This window comes from Trichechus manatus, unplaced genomic scaffold (genome assembly GCF_000243295.1).
Source record: "Trichechus manatus latirostris isolate Lorelei unplaced genomic scaffold, TriManLat1.0 scaffold00403, whole genome shotgun sequence".
In the NCBI taxonomy this organism is placed as follows: Eukaryota; Metazoa; Chordata; class Mammalia; order Sirenia; family Trichechidae; genus Trichechus; species Trichechus manatus.
In genome coordinates, this window is record NW_004444339.1 from 321,510 (window position 1) to 333,607 (window position 12,098).

The following is a 12,098-nucleotide window of genomic DNA, read 5'->3' on the forward strand; positions in this document are numbered from 1 at the left end:
TTAATGCTTAACCCAGGTATTATAATAGTTTAAAATATTTCTGTGGAATATGACTTTTAATAAGCAAGGATATTCTTATTTATGAACTTCTTTATTCTTCAATGATTTATTGCTTTCTATTACTCCAACCAAAAATACTTTATCGAATGCAGAATGTCTTTAAAAACTACTTATTCCTCCCTGAGACATTTGTGTAAGGCTCTAAGTCAATTAGAACCAGAACTTTAGATTCTCAGCTGCAAAGTGAGCACTGACACTTACCCTCCTCCCCACCTAGTTTGATCTTGTCATGTACACAGCACATATTTCCTTCTCAAGCCCAGTTTCTCGTAGAGCACAGACCTTGACACCCCTCAGCTGCAGAGATGAATAATCAAACAGTAACTTACTCAGAACTGAATCTGGCCAAGAAGCCAAAAAGGCAGCAAATCAAACCTAAGGACGCTGATAGCTGCTTTTCAGTCAGTGAGCGGGAAATAACTTATGTCGGATTAAACCTTCACAGTGCTTCTCAAGATCTTCAGAAGAAGGACAAGACTTTCCACTGGAAAGGTAAATCATCTAATCAGTTCTCAATATAACTGCACTAGAATGTGCAGTTCTAGTGCAGAAATGTGGGGAATGAGTGAAAATGAAGACACGCAGCAAGGGTAGTCAGAGTAAGGGAGTAGGCTCACTGGTTTTCATTTTTGAGGAGCGGACCTGAAGTTCGAATACCATGTTCTTCTAGGAAATTAGAAGGTTAATTCTGTTCAGGCATTGTTGAAATTTGTGGGCTTTGAAGAACAACTAATGGGCTATTATTTTACTGACAATGTGATGGTATATTCTGAGAGAAAAATTACAATGGAGACTGTGGGTTCAATGTCCAGTATTTCTGTACGATTCCCTGTGCATCTGAGTTCTCCTGTATGTAAACACTCTGAACACTGGCTCCATCCATCCTTTCTCAGTGTTTCCATTTCTCTCTCTGCACATCTCCCATCACTCCAGGGAAGCTCATTGCTGGGACCCTGGGACTCATCTGCCTCATCTTGACGGCCGGTGTAATAACCGTGACAGTCACAAGTAATAACTGTAAGTTTTTGAAAGATTATCAAGGAATATTCCCTGTAAAGGTTTGAAAGTGCCTCTTTATATTTCACATTTTATGGAATAGAATTCTCATTTTAATGTATGCATTTGTGTGATATGTTTGCCAGGTTTTTTAGTCTTAGTAAATAAAAATGCCTCCTCAATGTGCATTAAATGTGGAAAAGTTACTCAGAGTGTTTCAAAAGTATAAATACAGAGAATGATCGTAGAGAGTATATGGTTATAATTCTAAATGTCTGTATTGTATCTGTGTTTAGGTATACATGTGTGTGTAACATCTCAATGACTTGTAATGAAAGACTGAGAACACTTGTGAATAAAATTTGATATTTGAATGTAATTAATTCAAATACTGTAAGAGGTGATAAAATTTCTCCATTAGACTGTTCATATGTTTTTGCAAAAACCTTCATTAACTATTTTTTGTTGGTTAAATAATTTTTAATATACATTATTACAATTTTAAATGTTATACTAAATTTGAAATTAGGAAACTAAAATTATGCTTTACTACAGAAATATTAATCTCTATAATAATTACTACAATCTTTCTAGCTATTGGAATGATGGACAAGAACAGAACTCAGAAAGGTATGTCATAATTTTAAAAGTTATGATATAAACCAAACCAAACCCATTGCCAGCGAGTCAATTCTGACGCCTAGAGACCCTATAGGACAGTTTAGACCTGTCCCAAAGGATTTCCAAGGAGCAACTGGTAGATTTCAACTGCCAGCCTTTTGGTTAGCAGCCAAACTCTTAAGCACTGAGCCACCAGGGCTGATATATTAAGATTGTATTTTGTCTCTATTTTATGTCATGAAGAAATAAGAACAGATTTTTTAAAACCTTCAAAAATATAGCAATATATTTTCATAAATAAAGATCATATGAGGAACTCCTTCTTGTTCAAAAGTTAGAGGAAATATTCTTTTACAATCACTATAGCCTTCTTTTGACAACTGCCTCAAAGTTTCTACTGCTCCTGTAAAGATTAAACAAAACCATACAACAAAACGTGTTCTTGTTGAGTGGATTCCAACTCACAGTGACCCTATAAGACATAGTAGAACTGCCCTGTAGGGTTTCCACGGAGCGGCTGGTGGATTTGAACTGCCTACCTTTTGCTTAGCAGCCAAGCTCTTAACTACTGCACAACCAGGGCTCTGCCTACAAAATTCTATGAGGAAGTTCTACTGTGTCATATTGGGTTGTTATGAGTTGAAAACTGACTCAACAGCTCCTAACAACAATAACAAGAGCATGGTAAGATAAATAATTTTGTTATTCTAATAAAGTGGTATTCAGTGATTTTCAGGACATATATAGGATTGAATTTTTGTTTGTTTGCTTTTTAATTGTACATAAATTAGGGGCTGAGAGGCTGACCTTTCCTCTGTGTGTGTGTTTCTTTATATGTATATGTAAGTGCATGAGATTGCATATATAGCTTATATAAATACATAGTTATGCCTATGCAAATATGTCACCTTATATTTTTTAATTCAACTGGGTTCTGGATAGTGACTCATATTCTTTTTTCAGCTAATCATTGTCACCGTTGTCCAGAGGACTGGTTCTCCTATTCCAACCATTGCTATTATATTAGCTGTGATATAAAAAACTGGACTGAGAGTCGGATGGCCTGTGTTTCTAAGAAATCTAAGCTGTTTTATATGGATAATGAAGAAGAAATGGTAAGATTTCAAATGTTTGAAATATTTTATTGAAAGGTATAACATACTAAAAGAAATGGATACAAAATATATTTGAGTGAATAGCAACTATCAAGAAACATTACTGATGTGCCATGTTTCCTATGCATCTTAAACAATAAAGATTTGCCTACTTTGCAAGTTATATAAAGAGAATTATACTATGTGAAGTGTTTAGTGTCTTACATATTTCAGTTGATGTTGTGTTTTTAGGATTCACCCATATTTTTGTCCATATTGTTTTTAGTTGCCCTTGAATTGACTCCGACCCATGGAGACCTTATGAACGAGGAAAACGTTGTCTGGTCCTGTGCCATCTTAATGGTCATTGGTGTCTCTGAGTCCATTGTTGTCCATTCATCTCACTGAACGTTTCTCTCATTTTCACTGGCCCTCTGCTTTACCAAACGAGATGTCCTTTTCCAGTGATTGGTCTTTCCTGATGACATGTCTGAAGTAAGCAAGCCAAAGTCTCGCCATCCTTGCTTCTAAGGAGCATTCTGATTGTGATTCTTCTAAGACTAATTTTTCCAGAGTTGTGCATTATTTTTTTTAAAGGCTACATAGTACTCCATTGTTTGACTTGACAATGCTTTATTTATATTTTATACCATTAAAATACATTGGTTTATTTCATTTTTGCTATTTATGAAAAACAAAGCTTCCGTAAACTTTTTTTCCTAAAATAAACTTTGTTGTTTCATTTGACCATAAACAAATAAATCAAAATTGTGAAGATTAATCACAAGATGAATAGACCCATGTAATTACAAACCAGGTCAAGAAATAGAAAATGGTAGCCGTCCTTCCTGCATTAGCTCTGCCCCTGTGTATGCTCTTATCACTTCTCCTTCTTCTTCCCAAACCACTCTCCTGACTTTTATCACAGATTAGCTTTACTCAGTTTTGAACTTTGTATAAAAGGAATCCTATAGCATGCACTTTTGAGTGTCTCCTTTTACTCACATATGGTATCTGTGCCAGTGAACTATATTGCTGTGTTTAGTTGTAGTTTGTTCATTTTCAATGCTGTGTTGTGTGAGTAAACCCACCAAAAATAACGAAAAAACTGAACCAGTTGCCATGGAGATGATTCCGACTCACAGAGGCCCATGTGTTTCAGAGCGGAGCTGCACTCCAGGAGTTTTCAGTGGCTGTAACTTTCAGAAGTAGGTTGTCAGGCCTGTCTTTCCAGGCACATCTGGGTAGTCTTGAACTTTCAAACTTTCCATTAGTGGCCAAGTGCTTAACCATTTGTACTGCCAGGAGCTCATTTTTATGTGAATAAACACTTTAAAATCCATACTGTGGTGAATAGAAATTTAACTATTATGATAATACTTAGCTACTATTTAGCTATTATGTGTAATTATTCTCTAAATATCTTTCTGGATGTCTTTTGTCCATATAATACCTAGATGCACAGGAATGAAAATGTAGGATCATGTAGGGTTATAGGTGTATGTACATGTCAATATTTTTAAATTATCCCAACAGTTTACTAGTTCATAGCACACATACACATATTATCGAACAGTGTTTGAACCTGTCCCTTGATCCATGTCCTCATCAAAACTTCATAGTATGAGAAATTTTAAAAGTAGACGTTTGATTGTTCTGTGATAGTATCATTATTACGTTAATAGACATTTTCCTAACTCTTGTTAGATTGAACACATTTTCATGTGCTATTGGCCACTAGAACATCTTCTTTTATCAAGTGCCTATTCATGCCTCTTGTCCGTTTTTCCTCTGTGATTGTCAGTCTTTTCCCACCAATAAATTCTTGACATAATTTGGATATGATCTCTTTTTGACTTGATAACTTTATAAGAGTTTTACTTTTCTGTGGTTTCATATTTACTCCCATGTCAGAGTCTTTTAATGAATAGAATTGATTAATATTAGCATAGTCTAATTTCTCATTTATATTATTAGTGCTTATTTTGGAGCTCTTTTAGTAATTAATCAAATTTCAGTATAGATAATCTACTAAATTAATCTGTCAATTTTATATTTTATTTTTAAAAAAAATTTTTTTCTGAAAATGTTTACCTATTACATTTAGATGTGTTGTTAGGTGTCGTCGAGTTGCTTCCAACTCATAGCAACCCCATGTACAACAGAATGAGACACTACCCAGTCCTGTGCCGTCCTCACAATTGTTGTCATACTGAGTCCATTGTTGCAGACACTGTGTCAGTCCATCTCTTTGACGGTCTTCCTCTTTTTCACTGACACTCTATTTTACCACGCACGATGTCCTTCTCCAGGGACTGGTCCCTCCAGATAACATGTCCAAAATACGGGAAACAAAGTCTGCTCATCCTTGCTACTCATGAGCATTCTGGCTGTACTTCTTCCAAGACAGACTTGTTCGTTCTTCTAGCAGTCCATGGTATAGTCAATATTCTTCGCCAACACCATAATTTAAATGCATCATTTCTACTTCTCTCTTCCTTGTTCATTTTCCAGCTTTCACATGCATATGAGGCTACTGAAAACACTATGACTTGGGTCAAGTGCTCCTTAGTCCTCAAAGTGACTTGTTTGCTTGATAGCACTTTAAAGAGATCTTTTGCAGCAGATTTGCCCTTGGTAATGTGTCATCTTTCTCTTGACTGCTGCTTCCATGGGCATTGATTAAGGCTCCTAGTAAAATGAAATCCTTGACAACTCAATATTTTCTCCATTTATCATGAGGTTACTTATGGGCCCAGTTATGATATATTGGTCCAGATGTATAATCTATTGAAATTCATTTTTGTAATGCTGATAGAAGGTTATACTTTTCAACATCATTATCTAATTGAATGAGCATAATTTATGGTAAAAATGATCAGTTATCTATTCCTTTTTGTGGCCACCTTTGTGATAAATCAAGGATATTGATGTACATTTGTATGTGGATATGTTCTTGGTCACTACCATGTTTCACTTTTCTGCTGTTTTTTCTTACATCAATATCACGTGGGCAAAATCACTAAAGCATTCTATTTTCTATCTATTCAGTGTTCTCCTTCAAGATTTATTTACTTCTTCTACACTTAGCCCTTTACATTTCTATATAAATATGCTCAAAACACATGATGTGACTCTATTTAAGTTATGTTAAACCAATAGATTAGTTGTTGAAAATTGACATCTTAATAATGTAATATCTTAACCAGATTTTATCGTCCATTTATTTTCTCTCAGCATGGTTTTGTGTAGAAGTCTTGAAATTTGAAATCAAATGTTTGTTTGATTTGGCTCCGGTATCTTTTATATTTCCTTTTCTGATGTTTCTAATTTATCCTTCGCTAATGATATGTGGACATTGACCTTGTGTCCAGCAATCTTTCTAAACACACTTAGTAATTCTAGTCATTTGCCTTTAAGTTCCTTTTCACTTTCTGCCACAAAATTTAATCATGTCAGGCCTGGGTCAGTTGTATCCCTTCTGTTACAATTTATATCTAGTTTATTTATGTATTTACTTGAAAGACTGCTCACTTCAAAACTGAGGAGAGAAAGTGCTATTGGGCATCATGGTCTCATTGACCTGTGTCGCAGTAAGAGCTTTAATCATTTCATCACCGGGTACATATTCTGTTGTTTTTTTTGAAGACAACTCCATCCGAATAAGGAAGTTTACTTTTTCTCCCTTTTAAAACCATTTCTTGAGGTATACTTGACATAAAATAAACTGTACATATTTAAATCATATAATTTCTTGAGTTAATATACGTATACCTGTGAAACCATCAATTATAAATAATGAATACAACTCTTACCCTCAAAAGTTTCATTAATCACCTTTATAGCCCCTTCTCCGTCCTTCATCCATCCCCAATTATAGAAAAACACTGATCTACCTTCTATCATCATTGATTATTTGGCACTTTCTAGAATTTTTTTATAAATGGAATCACACATTTTTTTCTTATCCCTTTCATTTAACATAATAATTTTGAAATTCATCCATGCTGTAGCATTTTTCATTAATGAGTAGTACGTGTATGGATATGCCACAGTTTGTTTATCCATTCAATAGTTAGTTAACATCTGGATGTGTACGTCAAGGTGGAGATTTCATCTGTTCTTTTTGTGTTATTTTATAAGTGAAGCATAATTCACTTGCATTCAACTGCCCAAGTTCTGCATGTACAGTTCAATGACTTTGACAAAGATATGCATCTATGAACACACCACACCAAGCAAGACAATATTTCCTTGATCCTGTAAGTACTCACTTTCAGATGCTTGATTTCCAACATCGTATCTTAGTTTTTCTTCTATCAATGCTTCACTTCACAAGTGAGTACATATTCCCTAATTTGTTGATCGATTCACCTGTTTATGGACACTTGAAATGTCTCCAGAATTTTTCTATTCTGAAAAAAACTACTATGAAAAAGCTTGTGCAAAAAGCTATGTGTACATACATTTTCAATTTTGTGGAATTCAAGTGAAATTGCTGGATCATAGGTGAGGTGTATGTTTAACTTTAAAATAAAGTCTTGGCAGAATCTTTTCAACATGTTTGCACCATTGTCCACTCCTAAAATTGTTTGAGAGTTTTATTTCATCTATATCCTTGTTAACACATGGAATTACTAGATAACTTCTTAGGATATCTTTCATTAATCAATTAATTTTTTGAGTAATCTTTGGTGCTTTCACTAATTTGTTTTTACCAAGATTGCAAAAGTTATTAGCATACAGTTTTTAGAACATTTTACTCTTTGTTTTTATTTCAGTAATATCTGCAGTTGTTGTTGTTGCTGTTGTTAGTTACCTTCAAGTCACCTCCAGCTAATGGCGACCTTATGTACAACACAGCAAAAGCTGCCCAGCCCTGTGCGATCTTCATGGTCATAAGATCTGTAGTTGTGTCCCCTCTTTTGATTTCTGTATATAATTTATAGCTTCTGCCTTGGTATTTGTCTTTCTGGTTGGAGGTTCATCAATTTAATTAGTCTGTCCGAGAAAATGAGTTGGTTTCATTTATTTATTCTGTTTTGCAGTTTTCATTTTCATTAATTTATGCTATTATCTTTATGTATTCTTCCTTCTTTATTTGAGTTTTTCTCTTCTCTTTATTTCTTGAAGTTGAAGTTAGATCATTTATTTCAGACCTTTTGTATTTTATAAAATAGGAACTTAATGTGTTAAATTTACCTCTTGACACTGCTTTAACTACAATTCACAAATATTGATATGCTGTTTTTTCATTTCATTCTGTTCATTTTTTTAAATTTCTTTGTGACGTTCTCATTGACCTCTTAGGTTATATAAATTCTTCACATATTCTCTTTTATTATTAATTTCTAATTATATTGCACAGTATTAAAAAAAATATTTTCTATGATTCCGGTTCCTTAAAATCTGTTGATGTTTGTTTTATGGCCCAGTGTATGGTCTATGTTGGTGAATATCCTATGTGCAGGTGACAAGAATGTACATTATTGTGGGACGTGTTCTATGAATGTCCATTCTGTTAACATAGTTGTTAGTGATGTTCAACTCTTCTGCTAATGATTTTCTGTCTACGTGTTCTATTGGATAGAGAGAAAACAGTAGTAAAGTCAACAGATATAACTGTGGATTTGTCTTTTTCACCTTCAACTCTATCAGATTTGCTTTATGTATGTGAAATTTTCATGTTAGGTGCATATATATTAAAAATTATTTTGTCTTTTTTGATCAATCTACTCATTTATCAGTATATAATGGTCCTCTTTAACTCTTGTAATATTCCTTGTTCTGGATATTAGTTTGTTACATAGTATCTCAGTTATCTAGGGCTGCTATAACAGAAATACCACAAGTGAATGGCTTTAACAAACAGATTTATGGTCTCACAGTCTAGTAGGCTACAAGTCCAAATTCTTGACATCAGCTCCAGGGAAAGGCCTTCTCTCTCTGTCGGCTTTGAAGGAAGGTGCTTGTCATCAGTCTTCCCCTGGTCAAGGAGTTTCTTAGTTCAGGGACCCTGGGTCCAAAGGATACATTATTCTCCTGTCTCTTTTTTCTGGGAGGTACGAGGTCCCCCTGACTTTTCGCTCACTTCTGTCTTTTATATCTCAAAAGAGATTGGCTGAAGACACAATCCAGTCTTGTAGATTGAGTCCTACCTCAATAACATGACTGCAATTAATCCCATCTCAACATCATAGAGATAGAATTTACAACACATAGGAAAATCCCGTCAGATGACAAAATGGTGGACAGTCACACAATGCTGGGAATGATGACCTAGCCAAATTGACACACATATTTTTGGGAATACAATTTAATCTGTGACACATAGTAATATACTCACTGCAGTTTTTTTTTGGATTAGTGTTTGTATGACATAGACTTTCAATTAAGAAAAATTAACCTATCAGATCTATATTTATAAACACTCCAGAGAAAAATGATCAAACAGAATGCAAAAATTATCAAAATTTTTATTGAAGATAATTCAAAAGCAACTGCAGCTGTACATTGACAGGGAAGTGCCAGAACTTTAAGCTGGGTTCAGAACTGAATGAGGGATATCATTGTTGATGTCAGAGGAATCGTTGGTAGAAGCAGAGAATACAAGAAAGATGTTTACCTGTGTTTTATTGACTATTCAAAGACATTCAGCTGAGTGGATCATAACAATTATATATAACATTATGAAGAATGGGAATTCCAGAAGACCTATTTGTGCTCATGTAGATTCTGTACACAGACCAAGAGGCAATCATTCGAACAAAACAAGGGGATGCTGCATGGTTAAAATCAGGAAAGGTGTACTTTAGGGTTGTATTCTTTTACCATACTTATTTATCTTGTGTACTCAGCAAATAGTCCAAGAAGCAAGACTATATGATGAAAAACGCAGCATCAGGATTGGAGGAAGACTCATTCACAACCTTTGATATGCAGATTGACACAATCTTGTTTGCTTAAAGCCAAGAGGGCTTGAAGCACTTACTGGTGAAGATCAAAGACTACAGCCTTCAGTGTGGATTACAACTCAGCATAAAGAAAACAAAAATCCTTACAATTAGACCAATAAGCAACATCATCATAAATGGAGAAAACATTGAAGTTGTAAAGGATTTCATTTTAATTGGATTCACAATCAATACCAACAGAAGCAGCCGTCAAGATATCAAACGATGTATTGCATTAGGCAAATCTGCTGCAAAAGATCTCTTTTTAAAGTGTTAAAAAGCAAAAATGTCACTTTGAGTACTAAGGTGTCGCAGCGGCGACGGTAATCGGGACGGCGAAGACAGTAACCAACTGCACAACTCTTACAGAGAAGTGGGGCCAGGAGGGTCACTCTGAGGAGTCGACCCCCACTTCAGTCCCAGGAGTTTATTTTATAGTCAATACAGCAAGCAATAAAGCAATTAACATAACAATGGGCTTTGGGAGTGGGCAAGGGAGAAGGAATTCAGGTAAACAAGTTAATCAGTAAAGGGACAATAGGTTTGGGAAAACACATCCGCATAAGTCTCGACATGTTGGAGCCAGGTCTCAACATGCTGTGCAGCATAGAGGCCTGTGGGGGCTGCAGTTGTCAATAGTGCAGCCATGTTTAAATGGCATTTATCCCCACACTAAGGTACCTGACCCAAGCCATGATGTTTTCAATGGCCTCATATGCATGTGAAAGCTGGACAATGAGTTAAGAAGCCTGAAGAAGAATCCATGCTTTTGAATTTCAGGTGTTGGTGAAGAATATTGAATATACCACAGACTACCAGAAGAAGGACTATATCTGTTTTGGAGGAGGTACAGCCAGAATGCTCCTTAGAAGCGAGAATGGGGAGACTTCATGTCACATACTTTGGCTTTGGACATGTTATCTGGAGGGACTAGTCGCTGGAGAAAGACATCCAGCCTGGTAAAGCAGAGGACAAACAGAAAAGAGGAAGATCCTCAACGAGACGGATTGATATAGTGGCTGCAACAATGGGCTCAAGCATAATAACGATTGTGAGGGTGGTGCAGACCAGGCAGTGTTTCGTTCTGTTGTGCACTGGGTCGCTATGAGTTTTCATTGCTCTTTCTTCCTCCTGATGCTTCAACAGTCTTTCTTATTCATTTCTGTTTGAAGAACTTTCTTAGTTGGAATGAGTAGGTTTGCTATTGACACGTTCTTTTAGTTTTTCTACATCTGAGAATGTATTTATTTCCCCTTCATACCTGAAAGTATAGTTTCACTAGGTATTGAATCCTTCTATTTCTCTCTCTCATTTGGTATGTGTGTCAGTGTGTTTGTGTGTCACTGTCTTTCTAAATTAAACCTTCTACCAGCACAAAAAGTGGTAGAAGCAGGACTAGTCTAGTTGAAGAAAGAGGTGGGGCCCAGAAAACCAAATGTTTGACTTCTATGTCATGTATCTCCTCAATGGCAGCCCTTTAGTTTCCTTTGCAAAACCAAACTCTGAGAAACATAGTAGAAAAACACACTGTTTTGGAGGGAAGAATGTAATAGTATCTGGAAGCTTATTTAAACCCTTACTATGCTGGTTTTTCATGGGAGAAGGATGTGGCAGTCTGCTTCTGTAAAGATTATAGCCTTGGAAACCCTATGGGACAGATCTACTCTCTCCTATAGGATCGCTACGAGTCAGAATCGAATCATTGGAAGTGGGTTTGTTTTGTTTTGGTTATGCTAGTTTATCAAACCCTGGCAACTATTAAGTTACATGAATTTAAACTTTTTTTAGTAAAACTAGGAGAGTAACACTATTAAGTATTAATATTTAAATAGTAACTTTTGGATGAAAAGCCAACACATTTGTGAAAGTTTTTGATAATATGAAATTTGATTTTCAACTTTTATTTTTAGTGTTAGAATCTAGCACACTTATCTTGTTTTGAAAATTAAAGATGAAGTAAAAGAAAACAGTACCTGAATGCTTTTAAGTAATAAAAGTCTTTATAAAGGTTATTAAAACAGTTTTTTTTTGTTTTACGATAGACGTTGATGAAGATTCTATCATCTTCTTCATGGATTGGACTCTATCGTGAAAGCAGTAATTATTCCTGGTTCTGGATAAATGGCCCACCTTCCAGCCAAATGTAAATTTTTCTGATTGACATCATATTGAAGAAAAAATACAAAAGAAAAATCCACATAAGTAATACTAATAAATAGGACTAAATTGAATTACAGACATGTAGAAAGAAATTGAAAATTAATGACATGAAATATTGATATAAATATTACTTAAGAATGAAGTACTCTGTGTTTATAAAAATTATTACTAATATTTTGTGAGAAATGTCATTACCCATTTTTATAATATTTTT

The 12,098-nt window shown here is 35.0% G+C and overlaps 1 protein-coding gene across 1 annotated transcript; it reads left to right on the plus strand.

Moving 5' to 3' along the window:
• Positions 1-282: 282 nt before the first annotated feature.
• Positions 283-11,871, plus strand: LOC111819360 (NKG2-A/NKG2-B type II integral membrane protein-like). Its single transcript, XM_023725791.1, has 5 exons — positions 283-552; positions 994-1,077; positions 1,651-1,686; positions 2,641-2,792; positions 11,767-11,871. The coding sequence occupies exons 1-5, from the start codon at positions 366-368 to the stop codon at positions 11,869-11,871; spliced, it is 564 nt and encodes a 187-aa protein (XP_023581559.1). The 5' UTR covers positions 283-365.
• The last annotated feature ends 227 nt before the right edge of the window (positions 11,872-12,098 follow it).

Coding starts and splice junctions, on each gene's coding strand:
- LOC111819360 (XM_023725791.1), top strand. CDS start 366: ATGAATAATCAAACAGTAACTTACTCAGAACTGAATCTGGCCAAGAAG. Junction 1,687..2,640: donor CAAGAACAGAACTCAGAAAG/GTATGTCATAAT, acceptor TTCTTTTTTCAG/CTAATCATTGTCACCGTTGT. Junction 2,793..11,766: donor TGGATAATGAAGAAGAAATG/GTAAGATTTCAA, acceptor GTTTTACGATAG/ACGTTGATGAAGATTCTATC.